This window comes from Nycticebus coucang, chromosome 2, assembly GCF_027406575.1.
Source record: "Nycticebus coucang isolate mNycCou1 chromosome 2, mNycCou1.pri, whole genome shotgun sequence".
In the NCBI taxonomy this organism is placed as follows: domain Eukaryota; kingdom Metazoa; phylum Chordata; class Mammalia; order Primates; family Lorisidae; genus Nycticebus; species Nycticebus coucang.
Window position 1 is genome coordinate 179,181,715 of NC_069781.1, and position 17,627 is coordinate 179,199,341.

Sequence of the window (17,627 nt, forward strand, 5' to 3'; positions counted from 1 at the left end):
TTATTGTGTACTGAGTGGCTATTATCATTTCTAGCACAGGTATGGGATAATGTGCTGCATAAGCCTCATCTCATTTTATTCTTGTAACAGTCCAGTGAGAACTGTTACAGTTATCCAGCACCCACGGGGGTTGGTAGGGTCCAGATAAATGCAGTTTCTGGTTGCTTGAGAGTTACTACTAAAAATGGGTCTATACCCCATAGTATATATACCATACCGTACTGTAAACTCTGTATCACCTTGACATTAATATTGAAATACACTAATTAAAAGCAAATTAAGGCAAACACAACATGTTCACTTACTGTAACAGTTTTATAGTGTTACACTAATGTGTATATACAATGCATGCAAAGTCTCACAGTGTTAATAGACATAAGTGGGTGTAGGATACCAAGCTGGTGGGGCTACAGGTCCCAGGAAGCCACGTCACAGTATGGTACACGCGGTCCGCAGGGCGCTCCGTTGCTTAACCCCGTATCCCTAGAGGCACAATAGCAGGGCAGTATACGCGAGTACGACTAGTTAGAAATCCGCTTAGTCAGATAAATGGACCTGTACTGTGTAATCAAAACCACCCACAAGAGGCACGAGGCAGTGTAATGGCAGCAGCAAGGAAATGCATACCCAGCTACCCAGGAAAGCAGTAGAGGTCCTGGGGAGGGAGTTTCGGGGTGCTGAGAACACGCGGGAGCTGTGGGAGCGAAGCATGAAGCACACCGAGTTTAAAGTCTGATTTTCTCGGGGAGGAGACTGGGTTGCATTCAGGTTGGTTGAGTTCCAGGTAACAAGGAGCTTCCTGCGTATCCAATTCTCATTTGCTGATGAGGAAACTGAGCTTGAGGTTGGTAAGAATGGTCCAGGGACAGGGAGGTTCTGAAAGACAGAAGCAGGTGTAAACCCAGGCCCTGGGGTCTCTAGAGCCCACACTGTCCGCTCTTAGTCCAGTGCCTTTCCTGGTACATAGCAATACGCCGTGGGTGGTGCGTGGAGCGCTGGGTGCTGGGCCCGCCCTCTGTCCCAGTGTGACCGCCGGGTCTGCAGCCACTGACTCGCTTTTGCTGAGTGTCGGCGCCAGGGCAGGCTCGCCTCTGGTCACTGAGGATGCGGTGGTGAGCAAGGCAGAGTCCCTCCCCCACAGAATTCCATCTCAGTGGGGAAACGGACAATAAACAAGCAAAGACACTGCCAAGACCCAGCATCATACTGTGTGGTATGTAACATAAAGAGGATGAAACAGAGGGACCAGAGATGTAACTGCAGCCGGGGAGAAGAGGGCGGTTTCAAAGACGAGCGCTCCTGGGGGAGTGTCTGAGGAGGTAGCCTGCGAGCCGAGGCCTGAAAGTAGGCTCCTGAGATGCAGGCAGAGGCTTGGGGGAAGCAGGAGCAAGCCGGGTGATGTGGATTCAGTGCTGAGGCCGGTGCGAAGCCGAGTGTGCCCGGGAGCGAGGGAGGAGCAGAGGTCAGAGCGTGGCAAGGAGCAGAGATTGATTCCTTGGTGATGGAAGACAAGCGCTTGCCAGGCCGCTCGTGATCCACAGCGCCCACGACGGCCTCAGAAGAGAGGCCCCGTGTCTCCAAGGCGCAAAAGCCTGCTGGGGAAACCAATCATGCACTTATCGCCCGGTTTGAGAAGTAATTGCAGACACATGTGTAAAGGGCAGGGCAATCTTTCCTGCCAATTACTTGCCCTGCTATTAGGCGATTAGAAGCTGGTGAAGTTGCCGTGAGGGATTAGCTGCACAATCTCCTCTCCCGCAGCCTGCGTGAGCCTGCTTTTCCTAAGGACCTGCTCTTCCCTCCCAGGGGCCAACCCCAGCTTGAACCAGTGCCTTCCCAATTATGTCCCCTAAACCCACTTGTCCTTGTCTGTAAAAGAACAAAAAATCCTTCAGGAGATTCTTATAAAACCACAGTTGAAAAACAAGGTGTCAATACTGCAAACTTTTGAAGACCTTTTGGTCCTGGGTGTTTCCAGAGCTGGGCTCACCCAGAGGGAGCAGGTGTTATGTTTTTGCTTTATTTGGTTCTTGTGCCTGTGTGTGTCTTCCCATTTCTGTGGGCCTTTTATTCACTAATTTCTTTGTCCCTTCATTCTTTAAGTTAATACTTTAACTGAGTGCCTATTTTCTGGCTGCTGCAGAGCTGCTCTTTTAAATGAACCACAAAGGCTCACAAATGAACCAAAAGGCTGGTGGTTAGGAGCTTTGGGGTCAAACAGTCCTGAATTCAAATCCTAACTCAGTGTCTTCAGTTATTCTTGGGTTGGTGGCAGACAGGGTTCTCTGTCTTTCTAACCTTCTTCATTCACCTTCACTCTCAGTCCAGTGAAGAGGATAGTTTAGCCCAGCGCCCACCCATCACTGTGACCGAGAGACGAGGGATTCTTGTCATCTGTGGCAAGAGGACATTCTTGGTTTGGAGACATCCCACTCTGGAGGTGAAGGTCATCCCACTCTGGAGGTGAAGGTCAAAGGGTGGAGCAGCTCTGCAGGGTGAGGACTCCCAGGAGGCCCGGTTGTGGTGTGGACCTTGAGTACCTGCATGGAGCTGGAACACTGGGAGGAAGAAGAGAAACACCATTCCAGAGGAGGCCATGTGTCCTGAATAAACCACAGCTAAGCCTCCTGTGCCAAGGCTTCTATGAAGTTTTTTGGCTAAAGGTGTAAGCTCAGGAAACAGACTGCTGCCTGGAGTCATGTCCTGGCCATGCCGCTTGCTAACTGTGTGACCTCAGGCAGGGCATCAAACCTCTCTGTGTGCTGTCGTCTCATCTAATGAGTGAGCCTGATAACAGGACTTACCTTGTCGGATGGCCATATATGGATTCAGTGAGTCCATATATGCAAAGTGCTTCAATGATACCCACCACAGAGAAGTCACAGAATAAACATTTGGAGTTGTAGAAGATCCACTCTCTGCCCATGTGCTCCATCCTGCATGTCACCAGAATGCTTGCCACTGTTTATCCTACCTTACATTTTGTTTAATGTTGCTTCTTGACACGCCCCAACTAGAATGGAAGTTCCTTAAAGTCACTAATGTGCTACTGTCTCTATTTTCTGGAACCACACTTGGACACACTAGTTCTTAAAAAATTGATTGAATGAATACATGAAAGAATAAGTGAATTGTTACCCTGTGTTCTTTAGTTGTGTTCTTGATCAGCTCTGAGCAATAATGAGCTGCCCGACCAACCTTCCAGCTGTTGTGGGTGTGGTGACAGTGTGTGATGACATTAATGGTAACATCGCTTTCTGAGGGTGGCCAACCATGATGTCTGTAAGATGCCCTGTCCCTGCTTGGCACGTGGTAAGTGTCCAGTTACGTGACCTTCTTTGTATGGGGCAGCCTTGATCACTGTGACTGAGAGATGAAGGATTCAATCACAACACTAAACCTGGATCTTTAATTCCCTCCATTTTGGTGGCAGCTAAACCATGTGGCCAAGCCCCAGGACCATAGCTCCCTGGTAGTGGCTCCCTATAATCAGCTAGAATTTTACTATTCTGTGGCAGGTTACTACTGTTCATATACATCCCACCTTAGATTCAGTAGAATTGGCTATAACTGAAATATTTAGAAATTTTAGGTCCAGTAAGACAGTGCCATAAACTGGACATGCCAAGTTCTGCCACTTAGGGACTGATTCCAAATCCTTGGTGACCACACATTTCTCCGGAGATACGAACTTCTTAAGCAGCTGGGTGACCTGAGCTCTTGAGTTCTGGCTGATTCCACAGAATGTGAGGATTAGAAGGGACCTGTGGAATAGCTAGTTCTACCCTCTCATAGAACAGGCTAATCTATGTTTTACATGGACCAATTTGTCTACCAATCTATGATGTAGAAACTGTCACCAGCCCTTTTTTATGTAAAGGGCAGCTGAGACTCAGGGAGGTTAGAGTTCTACAAAGTCAGGGCATAGTCTATCTTTTTCTAGTAGCACAGAGAAAAAACCAGTGTGGCAAACTGGACACTCTGCGTTCCCGAGATGGTAGGGTCTGGGTTCAAGTCCCTTGTCCACTAGCTGCATGCCTCAGTTTACTCATTTTAAAGTAGAGATAGTGACAGAAGAGGCCTCTTAAGATTGTCAGAAGTGTGAAATAATTTGACATGTAAAAAGTGCTCAGAACAGTGACTAGCACATTATCAATGAATGTTAGCTATTAATCAGTTATAATTAAAATTTATAATTAAATATGGCAATATTTTAAATAAATAATGACAACAGAACATTTTAAGATAAAATAATTAACTCTTAGTTAATGTTAATTATTAGTCCCCTGGGTATTCCCACCATGTGCTCAGTGCCTGGCAGATGGGACACACTCCACAGTGATGAGTTAAGTGACTCGCCCCAATCCAGCTCTGGTAAGTGGCGGCGTGAAATTAAAACTTAGGCTGTTTGACTCCAAAGGCTTTGCTTATCAGCAGGAAAGGCGACCAAGGCTTTAATAGCAGTGGTCTGTTCTCTGTTATGGCACAGACAGGCCTCAGAGGCAGGCCTGGCATCCCGTGTCCTAGTGTCTGGGTCAGTGCATTCTTCCTATGCCCAGGTCCCTTCACCCTAGGCAGGTGTGCCCATCACTGGTCACTCATATTTCAGTGGAGCCAGGCAGGATTCAGTGGGAAAAAACATGCCAAGCACTTCACACTTTGTACATGTCACAGCTCTTGTGATTATTTTTCATGCAGGTATTTGTTAATGCACAGGGATGATTATAAAGTCCTATGTGTGTTGGACACTGGGCTTCATTGAGAATGCAGATGAGATTTAGACTTGATTCCTTGGCTCAGGCAGCTCATGGTGCAGTGATGGATGGGCTCCAGTAAAGGAATCATACCATGTTCTAAGGGTGTTCAACCCTGCCCGGGGGATCTGGGCAATTTCCTGGAGGAGATAGCATTCCAGCTGGTCCTTAATGATGTGGCCTACCACGAACCTGGGTCTGCATAGGAAAAAGATTATAGGGAAAATTCCAAGTAAGCAGCGTGTTCAAAGGTCCTGAGGAAAATGGATTAGCCTCACATGAGGTGGGGTGAGTAGTAGAATGTTCTGTATGGTTGGGACTTGAGCTTCGTTGGGGTAGATGAAGGACAGCTCTACTGAATCTTTGTGCATGGCCTTGACTGCTACCAAGTTAGGGGTTAAGACATTAAAGTCAATGAAGAGCCACTGATACAATCAAGGCCAAGAACAAAGTTGCTGGTATTAACTCCTGGGTAAAATAGTTACCACATCATAGTGATAGTTGGTGCTGAATGGTTGGATTAAAAATTTCCATGGTAGTAATACAAAAGTAGGTCTGAAAGTTGGGGAGACTGGCAACCTACAAACCAAATACTTAGCTCGATAGCAAAAAAGTACTTTTTATTAATATATTTTGCTTGTTGTTATTCAGGCAATTGCTGAAGGGGTGAATGAATGAAGAAATAAATAAATAGTTGTCCTAGTCTACTTTCTTTGTTAAGAGAGGGACAATTTATGGGCACGTGAGACATGCTGGCTGAGATCAATAAAGTAGGTACATCCTAGAATAAATGGCTATTTACTCTCCAAAAAATAATAGGCAACGAGCATCTTCTGGGAATATGCCGAGACCTGTCTCTTCACCCTTAGGCTCCATGACAAGCAACAAGAATTCTTTGTCTTCTCTCTTGACATTCCATGGTCTTCACAGTCTTCTGGGGCCAAAATGTGAATCAATAGATTTATTATATGAACAAGAGCTTGGCAAAGTTCATTACATGAACAAGAACCTGGCACTTTGGAAAGGCTATGGGTAAATTCCTGACTTGTCCAGTAAGAGAAAATAGCATTGAAAATACTTGAGCACGTCCCGCTCAGGTGTGCCCTGGCTCCCTTTAGTCACTCCTAATTCACTTTTTGAAAACTGGGTGCTCATGCCATCTCAACATGTCCCACAGCCCACAGGAGCTTGGTCTTGGCAAAGAGAATATGGTGTCATCTACTTGGCTTGCCCATGGAGTCGCTGGATCCTTGGTCTTAGGTTTCATACGGCATAAAGCTTCCAAATGTGCATGTGTACTCCTGGGTTTTGCACAGTGGTTCCCTGGCAGTGTCCTGCAGTCATAAGCCACTTGATATTCCTATTCCCATTGACCATCATGTCATTGGTCCATTTATTTCTTAAAAAATAGATTATTGAGCGCTTGTCATGAAGCATGCATGGTTCCAGGTGCTGGAGATAAATGATCAATAAACACACTTAGTTGCCATCGTGGAACTCATATTCTAGTGAGGGGAAACAAAGATAAAAGGAAGCTAACAAAAAATAAGAAGGAAATACTAGAATGTGCGGTGTCCCAGAGGTAGGGAACACGAGGCAGGTGGGATGGTTGAGAAAACAGCATGGTGCCATGTGGAAGAGAGAAGTGGAAATGGAATGAGTTTGGAGAGGAGGCAGGAGAGAGCTTTGCAAGACTTTGTGGGCTGTGGCAAGCATCCCCTTTCTGTCACGTGGTAAGAGAGAATGGAAGAAGTGAAGACACTCACTTTTGAGTTTTATACAGTAGAAACAGGAGCAGTGGAGGCAGTATTTCCATGTTGAGTGCTGGCACTGAATGAGGATATATAACCAAATAGGAATGTACTCTCTTTCCTCCTGTACTAGGAGATGGACGCTGAGACACTTCAGGTATATTGCTGGATGGTTTGCTGCAGTAAACATTAGTTTTGCAAACAGTGGACTTGCAGGACTGTGGAAGACTCATCTCTCTGATGCACCTGCTCTCTTGACTGATGCATCTCACTCATGTCTACTGAAGTCTGCTCAGTACTGGGCAATGTACAGAGAGTGAATATCCAACAGAGAGAGACACGGACACCAGCCATTTTAAAACCACAGACGCTCATATTAAGAAATAAAAGAGTCTTGGATTGCCATTTCTGGCTCTCATTCTGCTAAATTCCGACAGCTGTCACACATTCAGAATCATTAAAATGTAGTTTTCTGTGCTTAACTTGCTTTCATAGATCGACTTTCCCCAACTCATTATGGTGGCCCTGACCTTGATCTGTTCATAAAAGACCACAGAAATGCTTAACCGGATGGATTGCTTTTTATAGGAGCAGCACAATTTTATCTACTAGAGGCATTGACAGATTTGGATTATATTGTAAATAAATTTGTCCACTACAAACATTCACCAATCTGCATTGCATTGTAAATAAATTTCCCAAGTAATTCTTAAGTGATGGCCTTATAATCCTGCTGGCATAAGGAAAATAACTAGAGAGAGGTTCAGTACCTTTGTGTAAATGTCCAAACAGGAAACTGGGGATTTGCAAGGGGACGGTCATTTTGGATTAGGATGGTGGAAGGATGGGGCCATTTGGTGAGTTGAGGAATTATAAAGGATTTATATTTGTGATAGATACTAAGTGTTCACCACACCCATATAAATATCTGTTAGATTTAAATATTCAGCTTTTAGCTCATTCCCAGAGATATTCATAGTCCCCAAAAGGTAGTTTGTTTATGCATCAGTTAGCTATTTCTTAATAATAAACCACTACAACAATCTCTGTGTCCTATGACAATAAGCAATTATTCCAGTGGGTCCACGGGTTGGCTATGTGTTGGCTCATCTGATTGAGGCTGGAACACTCTCCTGCTCTCTGCAGATCTGTCTCACCTTCTCATGTTTCTTGGACCTGCTGGACATCCAGAGAATGTTTGTTTCATGGAGATGACAGACGTGTAAAAGAGCAAACAGAAAGCCACAAGTCTGTTTAGGATCTAGGTCTTTAGCTGCACATTGTCACCTCTACCTCATTCTGTTCACCATCACAAGCCGTGTGGATGAACCCAGAGTCAAAGGTGAGGCGGTCACCCCTCCTTTGATGGAGCACGATTTAGAACCAAGGAGGGGTAAAGAACTAGAGCTCAAGGCTAATCTACCATATTAATAAGTACGTTTTCATATATCTCCTGTTGTATAAGCCTGTGTTATAGACCAGACACTGTGCAGGGCAGCTGAGGAGATTGCCCCACCACAGTCTATACTACTCACTAGTTAGAAATCTGAGAAGAAAGGGTTCTTGTTCTTGTGAGCTTTCATGTGATCTGTACAGTCATCTTCCAAGAAGTCTCTCTTCCTTGGCTGTGGCCCTCAATTCAATTCATCTTCCAGTGTGGCCAGAGTGATCTTATTTTATGTAAATAAGATATTGAACCTCTTCTGTTTAAGCAGTTTGAATAAATTTCCCTGGCCAGTAGAATAAAGTTCAGTTTACCGAGGTTGACATTTAAACTGGTTCTAATCTGGGCTCCCTAAACTGGCCAGCCCTCTGGTCACCAGGCCCTTCCCCAAATGCCACTTCTCCCCTATTTTTTTTTTCAGTGGTTCTCAACTTGGGGACCTCAGACAAGTAGGATGTTGGGACCTCAGGCCAAGGAGTCACTGTAAAAGATCTTATTTAAATGCATGCTAAGCACTGGCTTTGTCCCCTAGCAAGCATTCTCACACAGGCACTGCCGTTCTGCAACTTTACCTAGATGCGATAGTAAAGAAAAAACTTAAAAGTTCCTCTGAAAGGATGTGTGGAATTCTGAGCTTCCCTTAGCTGTTATTTAGTTTCTCATCAATAAATAAATAAGTACAACTTCTGCCAACCAAGAAGAGATCATGAATGTTTTTGACACATACAGGAAACCAATCACAGCAGACTCCTTGCCTCTTTGTGAGTCCCCCCCAACCCCCCCGTCACCCAGGTCTTGTTACCTTGAAGCTCTTTCAGTCTCTCCTGTAGCACATCATGTTAGAGTTCTGTCTTTCTCTCTCAGAGCCATATTTCCTTAAGCACACAGACCACACCTTATCCTTGCTTTCCCTGCTGCCTAGCTCAGAGGCTAATGTGTGACAGGCATGTTGAGAATATTTTTTGATGAGTAGGTGAATATTCATAAATGAGTTGTGAATAATTCTCGAGAGTCATGCTTCTTGAAGTTTGCATTCCAAGGGCTTGTAAAACACAGAATGCTCAACCCCACCCTTGAATTTTCAAATAAGTAAGTCTAGGGGCCTGACCTACCTGAGAATTTTTATTTCTAACAAGTTCCCAGGTGATGCAGCTGCTGCTGGTCTGGGGGCTACACTCTGAAAAGCACTCCTTTGCTGAACTGATGCAGAGATGATTTTCTGTGTGGAAATAACCCCTGCTACTAATTTTGGGTAAGGGAGACACCTACAGGGGGGTTTAAACTGCTTCTTGTTCACAGGATAAAACTGGTGTCTGAAAGCCGGATTTTACTGTTAGGGAGGAACCGAAGTCCTAAAGACAGGCCAGTTTAACTGAGATCACACACGAAGTCCCTCATGGTTTCATCTCCATGGCTAGAGTGGAAGTTGTGGTTGTGTTAAATGTGTTCACAGAGGACACTATATTGGAACAGAACCTAAACAGACAAAGGTATTTTGTGCTTTATTCTTAGACATATGGACACTGCATACACTAAGAAAACTTAGAAGGATGTCACACCCTAAGTGTCCTCCACAAAAGATCTCTAAGGACCCATCTGCTCAGGCTGTACTTTGCGGAACTTTCTTGATTGTGTCTAGAGCTGGGGTCTACATTATTATGAGATCTTGCATTATAGTAAGTTAAATGTGACAGGCATCTTGTCTTCACACATTTTCCAACACAGAAGCAATTTAATTCACCTCTTGACACAAGTCTTTTAAACACCTGTCATGCTCCAGATCCTGTTCTAGAAGCTGAGCACACAGAGGTAAAAAGGCAGAAATGGAGCCTGCATTCCAGAGGAAGATACAGATGGCAGTGTGATTATCAGTTAGCTGTTGCTACAAAGCAAACCAGCCCAGATTTAGAGTGATTATTTATTTTTAGCTCATATACCTGTGGATTGGTGGATCTGAAGGGGCTCTGTGGCCTTGCCCAAGCCTGTGTGGATCCACAGGGTTCCCCTCTCCACCTGGGACCTGTGAGCTAGCACAGGGGGTCTCTTTTACAGGCATTGTAGAGGTCCTAGTGAGAGAGAGCTGAAACACACAGGGTTTCCTGGGACCCAGGCTTATAACTGACACCCCATCACTTCTGTCTTATTAGTCACCCAAGTCACATGTCCAAATTCAAGGCCAAGGGGCAAAGGTATAGATATAGTCATTCAAGCAACAGTGTATAGGATGAGCTCAAGTGATGCAAAGGACTGTGAAGAAATAAGAAGTGAGGTATGTGGCTTAAGAGTGATCAAGGGCCAGATGTGGTGGCTAATTCCTGTAATTCCATCACTTCGGCAGGTGGGAGGGTACCTGGAGCCGCCAGAGTTTGAGGCCAGCCTGGGTAATATAGTGAGACCCTGTCTGTGTAAAAAATAAAGAAATAAAGAAGTAGCTTGGTGTGGTGGCACATGCCTGTTGTCCCAGCTACTTGGGAGGCTGAGTCAGAAGGATTTTTGTAGTGAGGTAACAGTGAGCTGTGATTGTGCCACTGTATTCCAGTCTGGGTGACAGAGAGAGACCCTGTCTTAAAAAAGCATGATCATGGTTGCTACTTTTGGTCATCATTATGGTGGTCAGGAAGACTTGCTATAGGATGGTATATTGTTGTAATCTGGGGTGTGTTTAGCAGGCTTGTGCGCTGGGAAGGGTGTCCCATCAACATGAAGGTATGTTGGAATGCTGTCTGGCCTGGGCTTCCTTCCATGCTAAGGATATCCCCTCTAACCAGGGCTCCAGGCATACCTGTAGCTATTTTATCTCCTAAGGGCTCCTGTCTGGTTTGTCAATGCTGTACCCAAGAACCTCATCACAGCAGCACATGCGAAGTGTAGCAAAATTTGAATAGTTTATTCCTGCTGGAGTATACACCAGTTGCCCCCTCCCCTTACACGTGCACATCTGTGTGCTTGTACACACACACCGAGGCATGGGCCCACCCTCACATGGCCACCTCACACTCTGAAATGTTCTCACCAACATCAGCCAGCCAAAGGAATCAATCTCAACCCCTGGGACCCATAGGAGGCAGCTGCTGGCTGTAGGATCATTCTGGCAATTCCAAAGCCAGGCTGATGAGCCTGAAAATGGGGTGTCCTCTTTGAGTGTGTCTAAAGGCAGGCAGAGGTTCCCGGGAGCTCACAGCTGTCACAGCAACTAGAGCTTGGTGAGGGGCTGATGTAGCGGGAGGTGCAGTGGGGACGGGTAGAGGGTGGCATTCAGCTTCAGCATTTATATTTCTCACCATCAATCAATCCATGAGCTGGAAGACCTCCATTAGGGAACCGAAAGAAAAGCAAGGCAAAGCAAACAAACAAAAACGGTTTTCTTCTTCAGAAGTGAGGCCTATTATCATTGAAATGAAATATTTTTTTTCCTCTTATATTTGTTGGGCAAAACTGATCTCCTATCCTTTGGTGTCATCATGTTCTCTGAAAGCGGAGGGGAGTACGGGGTAGAGGGGAAAACAATGTCAGTTCATCACATCCCTTGTCAGAGGGAATCACAACCACGGCTTGTTATATTTCTGCTGCTCTGTTTTCATACACAGAGGATGAATTTGAGGTGAGACCAGAGAATTGTGAACAAACCAAGCTGCCTCACCCCAAATTATTCCCCATTTGAGGGGAATATCCAACAACTGGCCCATTGAGAATAAAAGACACAGCTAGAGAAACCACCCTGTCTGACTCTGGCCATTAAATATTCCAGCCTTGGAGTGACACATGTCACTTCTGCTCGTAGCTCATTGGGTAGATCTGGTCACACTGTCCTCCTTACAACCACAAGGGGACCAGCAAGTACAACCCTGCCATATGCCCAGAAGTAGGAAAACTAGAAATAATTGGTGAGTAGCACTAAGGACAGCAGAGTGGGGAGAGCACAGAAGGGCCAGCAGAGCTATAAAGTCCATAATACCACATTGTTCTTTGAGTGAAGCCTTGGACATTCCCTGCTCTGAGGATATTTCCCTTGACAGCTGCTGCGTGTGTAAACCTGGCTAGACCCTCATCTTCTGCTGTCTGTACTCTTCATCATGGTTTATCATCTCCCAAGCTATCCCCTGCTCTCTTTTCTTATCTTTGTGTCTGTCAATCCATGGGCTTGGTGCTGCTGGCCCCTGATTGACAGGATGGCTCCTTCCATGGAATGGAGAAAAATTAAGACATTTCAGGATGCCTACTTGATTTGAAGCCTGTTTGACTCCAAAGTACCCTGCCTTACTCTTACCAGTGGGCAATGTGAGTATAGGTTCTGTACACATGGGCCCCGAATTGTCGTCATCTAAGACATCATCTGTCAAAGACTGCATTTCTCAGAAGCTTGGGGGTAGGGCAGATGGCCCTACCTAGGTAAGGAAAAGACTGGATAAAGCAGCAAAATTCACCTTTCACAATTTTCTGCGGGTGATTTTTCCAGCATTGCCCCCTATTGGGTCAGCAGTGGCTAAAGCAGGCAAATATCAGGTGACATTGCATCTTTATCAGTGACCTTGGGACCCCCTGAAGTGACCTTGGGACCAAATAGCAGACAATGAGGAAGTCTTTAAATGTGTATCAATTTAAATTTATTGAGTGGTTACTTTGTCACTTAATCTTCACCACATGCAGTATCGTTTGAATTTTCATTTTACCAGGGGACAAATGGAGTCACAGGGAGTTTGAGTAACTTACTAGCATCAGAGCTGGGGGTTAAACGTAGACAGTCTGGCTCTAGACCCTTGCTCCTCCTCATTGTCTGCTACATCTTGAATAAGTCTAGCCATCTATCACTTTAACACTCACTAATCAATGTCTCCATGTTCTAGGCCTTGTGCCAGATGCTGGGAATACAGCCCAGTGCACTGCATCTCTGCATGGCCTGTTGCTGAGGGTCCTACTGTCTCAGATGCCACATTGTACATTTTCTCCAGTATTTTGCATCAGGGGAAACATGTACAATGTTCAGAAATAATGTTCAGAAACATTGTACACATGTCTCTGTAATAAGAACTATGTAACTTATTGACTTATGTTTCTGTTACTGCTTTGGCCATTAGGAAGCTCATCTTAATTAGAGCAAATATATTAGAGTTTGAGCTTAGCATTTCAGTTTTCTGAACTTCTCCTTCTGCCCAGATTTTCTATTAAACATCTTGGTTACATAAATCATATCATACAAATGTCCTTTATTATAAAATCTCTTAAATCCGTTTTAGAAGATGGCTATGTAAAAATGATCAAGTAAGTTCTTTACTGCATATTCTTAGATTCCTACTAGGGAAGGGAGGCCTAGATGTCCCTCTTACCCTCATTTCCAAAGCAGCCCACTTATAAAATCCCTTGAGCAGTGGCTTCCAATGTTCTGTGTCCCTGAGAGTAGATCAGAGCTTCTGAAAGGTCACATCTATATAGAGAAAAAGGTTTCCTCAAATCAAGGCCTCAGCTTTGGTGCCAAATGCACATTGGTTGAGTGGGTGGCCAGTGAGACTTTCACCTGAGCAGTTAATAAAATCTATTGCCCCTTGATAGATTTTTTTTCCCCTAGAAGTTAGAATTGATCTGTCCTTTTTTGTGATTTGTGAGATGGCAGAGAAAAACCGAACACCATTATGACTTGGACAACACTGGTTGGGGCGGGTGGGGGGAGGGGGGGGAGAGAAAAAACAAACACACACAAAAAAACCTGCCAAGTCTTTCCAGGCGTAGAAAAGGTTGAAACTGCTGGGGTCATTTTATTTGATTTATTGGAAATAAAGTGGATCTTATTAACATTTTTATAAAGAGAATCTTTTTGCACTAGGCTGGAAGTGGCCGCCACGGTGCAATTCCATTCTCTGGAAAAGTGGAATCGGCTGGCACTGCCCAGCGTGATTTGTGAGGCTGGGCCCCAATAGTCCAAAGAAGCAAATGGGCAGCCACCTCCTCGGGGCTCGCTCTTCATGAGGTGCTCACCCCGTATCTGCCATGCAAAGCGAGGCAGCTTTATGAAGGAATCTGTCTTGTAAAGCCATTGGTCCTGGTCATCAGCCTCTACCCAATGCTTTCGTGATGCTGCTGCTGATCTATTTGGGAAGTTGGCTGGCTGGCGAGGCAGAGCCTCTCCTCAAAGCCTGGCTCCCACGGAAAATATGCTCAGTGCAGCCGCGTGCATGAATGAAAACGCCGCCGGGCGCTTCTAGTCGGGCAAAATGCAGCTGCGAACTCCGCTCGTCCTGTGCGTCCTCCTGTCCCAGGTAGGGAAGAGGGGCTGCCGGCGCTCCGCGCCCCGTTTCTGCATTCCGGTCGCCGGGCGCAGGCTGGGCGAAGGGGCTTTCCGGGGGCTCGGGGCGGGCGCAGCTGCAAAGACAGACCGGGGGCTTGGCAGAGAGGTCATTACCGGCACAGAGATCCTAGGGGGCCCGACTTCCCACTCCGGCTTGCGTGTGTGTGTGTGTGTGTGTGTGTGTGTGTGTGTACACACACATGTTCGGGGAAGGAAGGGAGAGATCCCTAGTCCCTTTTTCTGAGCTGGGGCGACATTCTCGCCTACATCAAGTGGGGTAACTTTGGTTCGCCTCCTCCGGAGGCTCGGTGCATCAGAGAAAGACTCAGTTGTGGTGACTCCAGCGAGTCGTGGTCACCCCCAGCCCAGCATTCAGTTGGGGAAGCGCTGCTGGGTCTGGATTGCGGGCTGCCTGGCTGGAGAGGCCGAGCTGGCATCGCTGACTTCCCGGGGCTCCCGGGCCCGGGTGCCCAGCCCATCGCGCGCTGGAAGGCGCCGCGGGCCAGCAGAGAGCCGCAGCCAGCTGCTGCTGTCGCTCAAAGGCGCCGGCGCTGGCCGCGCCTGCTTCGGGGTCCTTTCCTTCCCAAACCCCGGGCCCAGAAGGGCTGGAGCTCATCCCCCGCCAGGGCGCAGGCCCCAGCCCCCAGGCCCCGGCGGCGCCCCCATTGTCCAGCCAGCTGGAGCTCCAGCTCTAGCCTGGGCTGCCGCCTCAGCCGCCTTCCCCGGGTGGGAGCGGAGCTCGGAGAAAAGTTCAAGCCTTGCCCACCCGGGCTGCAGCTGCCTGTTAACCCTAGGAGTGCTGTGCCGCCAGGAAAGGGCCGCCAACCAGGAGAGGGAGGGGCAGGAGCCACAGTCCTCCAGCGATCAACTCTGCATCTAGGAGGTGTTTGGAAGTTTGTGTGCAGGAAAGTAGTGCTCTGAGGCCAGGCCTGAGGTGCTGGCGGCTGAGGGGAGCAGCACCTCGCCCTGCTCAGGGGCCTGTGTTTCTAAGAGCACCCTGGGTCAGACCCAAGGCCTCCTTGGCAGCCTCTGGGACTTGGAGTGAGCTGGGAGGCTACAAGTGGGTGGAGGAGGACAGGGCAGGGCCAGGCTTGGGGTACTCGGAATGGGTGTTGAGTTACTGGCTAGGACTCCTGGGTGCCAGGGAAGAGACGTGTGTACTTGTGGGTGAAAGCAGGGAAATGCTGTTAAGGTCCCAGGTGGGGCCTGGCTTCTAGGGGAGAACTATGCTGGATCAATGTTGTGGTTAGATTTGGAAATGGGCCAGCAGCTCAGAAATGCAGTGATCAGGGGATGACTCAAAAAAGGGGATAGGTGACAGTTCCAGGCATAGATTAAGGTGCAGGCTGCTAAAACAGATTCCCTGCGTTCTTCCTTCCCTGGATTGTCGGCCCGTTCAGCACTATTCAGTTATAGCTCTTTTTCTATGGGACTTTGTCTTTAATTCTGCCGTGAATTCTGTGCCTGCTGTGAACCAGTTTTCCACACTTCCTAGACTCTCTCCCTAAGACTGGATGCGTCTACGTATATTGCAGTTTAGCAGGGGTGCTCAGAGCATGCCTCAGACAGATTCTTTCTGCCTACACAACTGTTGGCAGATTGCTCAACCTCTTTGAACTTTCAAGATAATCTACCACCTTCCTAGGACTGCTGGGTGGGGAAGACTGCATTCAACAGGGTGCCCTTGGGAATGCATTTACACAAGGTGTGCACCCTGGGAACTGTCCTGTGTACAGCATTTCCCTTCCCATTGGTTTATCTGGGATTTCTACAGGCCTCCTTCTCTCTTGACATGTTTCAGCCTCAGTTTAGATTCCAGGGCTTGCCCAAAGTTATATCTTCTTTAGAGCAAGACAGACCACGTGGTGTTGCCTGGTGATCTTCATGCACTGTGGAGCTTTGTTGGTGGTACTTTTTGCAAAGCAACTGGTGTGTGTCCTCACACAGGGCCCAGCTAGTTCTGAAGACTCACTGTATTTACTTAGAAGGGGGGAGCAGAGGTTTTACCGTGAATTGAATTGCTTGCCCTAAGAGCCTTATTTCTCTATCCAATTGTTATGCATAATTGGAGCAAATGTCCACATTAGGCTAGTAATTGATATCCTGGTAGCAATAGTACCTCACAGAGAAATCATTTCGAGGCAATCAAGTTAACCAGCAATAGGTTCAAGTGCAGGGCTCTGTGAGCCATAGAAAGAAAGTGGCAAAAGTCGTGGAGCTTAGGAGCCAACAAGCAAAAACAAAACTTTCCTGAGGCAGAGAGAAAACAGAAGAAGGGGAAAAACAATGTAATAAAGCAAATTAGTCACTAGGCCCTGGTGGTGCTCAGGCAAGCCTGTGTGGTTTTTTCCACCACAGTTATAATGCCCTGGGTCTGGCTTTGGAAGCCATCAGTCTCTGTAAGCTCACTGGCTCTGTTTCCATTTTAAGAATTTTGGTAGGAGATGAGGAATTCTAAGCAACAATGGCTGGAAGCTGGCGAAGTTGAACAGGCACCTCTCCTTTCCCCTAGGGTGTTTTGGGAAAGTCTGTCCCAGAAGTGGCCTCTGGAATTTGGCTACAACAAATAATGAATGTGAAAGAAATCAGGAAAAACATGAGCTAGAAATTCCACTGTAAATATGATTCCCCACCTATCGGGGTAGCACTTATGACTAATCAAAACTTTCAACAATGAACGAGTAATCCCCCAAGAATTAGGATTTTAGGGAGTGGTTCAGTTTTGGAGAGCAGTCACTTGGGAGTGACAAAAAAATGTTCCACGGAATTCTGAGATTTTGATTTGAATTCTCTCCTGGAGTCAGAATCTTGATTTTTCAGGATTTTAAATGAGAATCAGTGTCTTCCAGTGCTCCCACAAGTTTTTGTGTTATGTTTTAAGAGCTGTGTTTATTTCTAGAACCTTATTGATGAGGAGAAAAGACAGTTTCAGAATGCACTCTCCTCCCACCATGGGCCAACACTTGGCAGCCTGTAAGATTCTAACAGCACTTGGAAAATAGAGATTTAAGGGATGAGAGGAATCAAATTGGTAGAGTTCACCTGTCTGAACAGGTTTGGTGTTGTTTTTTTTTTTTTTAGCAAGTCCCAAAAATAATAACAAACTACAAAGTTGAATATGTGATCTGGAATTTGTTTAATTCCGATATTAAAAGCTTCAAGAGGGCGGCGCCTGTGGCTCAGTCGGTAAGGCGCCGGCCCCATATTCCAAGGGTGGTGGGTTCAAACCCGGCCCCAGCTGAACTGCAACCAAAAAATAGCCAGGCGTTGTGGCGGACGCCTGTGGTCCCAGCTACTCGGGAGGCTGAGGCAAGAGAATCGCTGAAGCCCGGGAGTTGGAGGTTGCTGTGAGCTATGTGATGCCATGGCACTCTACCGAGGGCTATAAAGTGAGACTC

At 46.7% G+C, this 17,627-nt stretch overlaps 1 protein-coding gene across 5 annotated transcripts in view; it reads left to right on the plus strand.

Moving 5' to 3' along the window:
- Positions 1–17,627, plus strand: part of CDH13 (cadherin 13) — a 1,454,811-nt gene that overhangs the window by 429,364 nt on the left and 1,007,820 nt on the right. For 2 of the 5 annotated variants that reach the window (XM_053609639.1, XM_053609645.1), the window contains exon 1: positions 13,862–14,200. The exons of the other annotated variants lie outside the window; for them this stretch is intronic. In XM_053609639.1, the coding sequence (XP_053465614.1) occupies positions 14,156–14,200 (45 nt within the window). In that variant the 5' untranslated portion in view covers positions 13,862–14,155. Of the gene's footprint in view, positions 1–13,861; positions 14,201–17,627 lie in introns of those variants that run through there. 5 annotated transcript variants of the gene reach the window in all.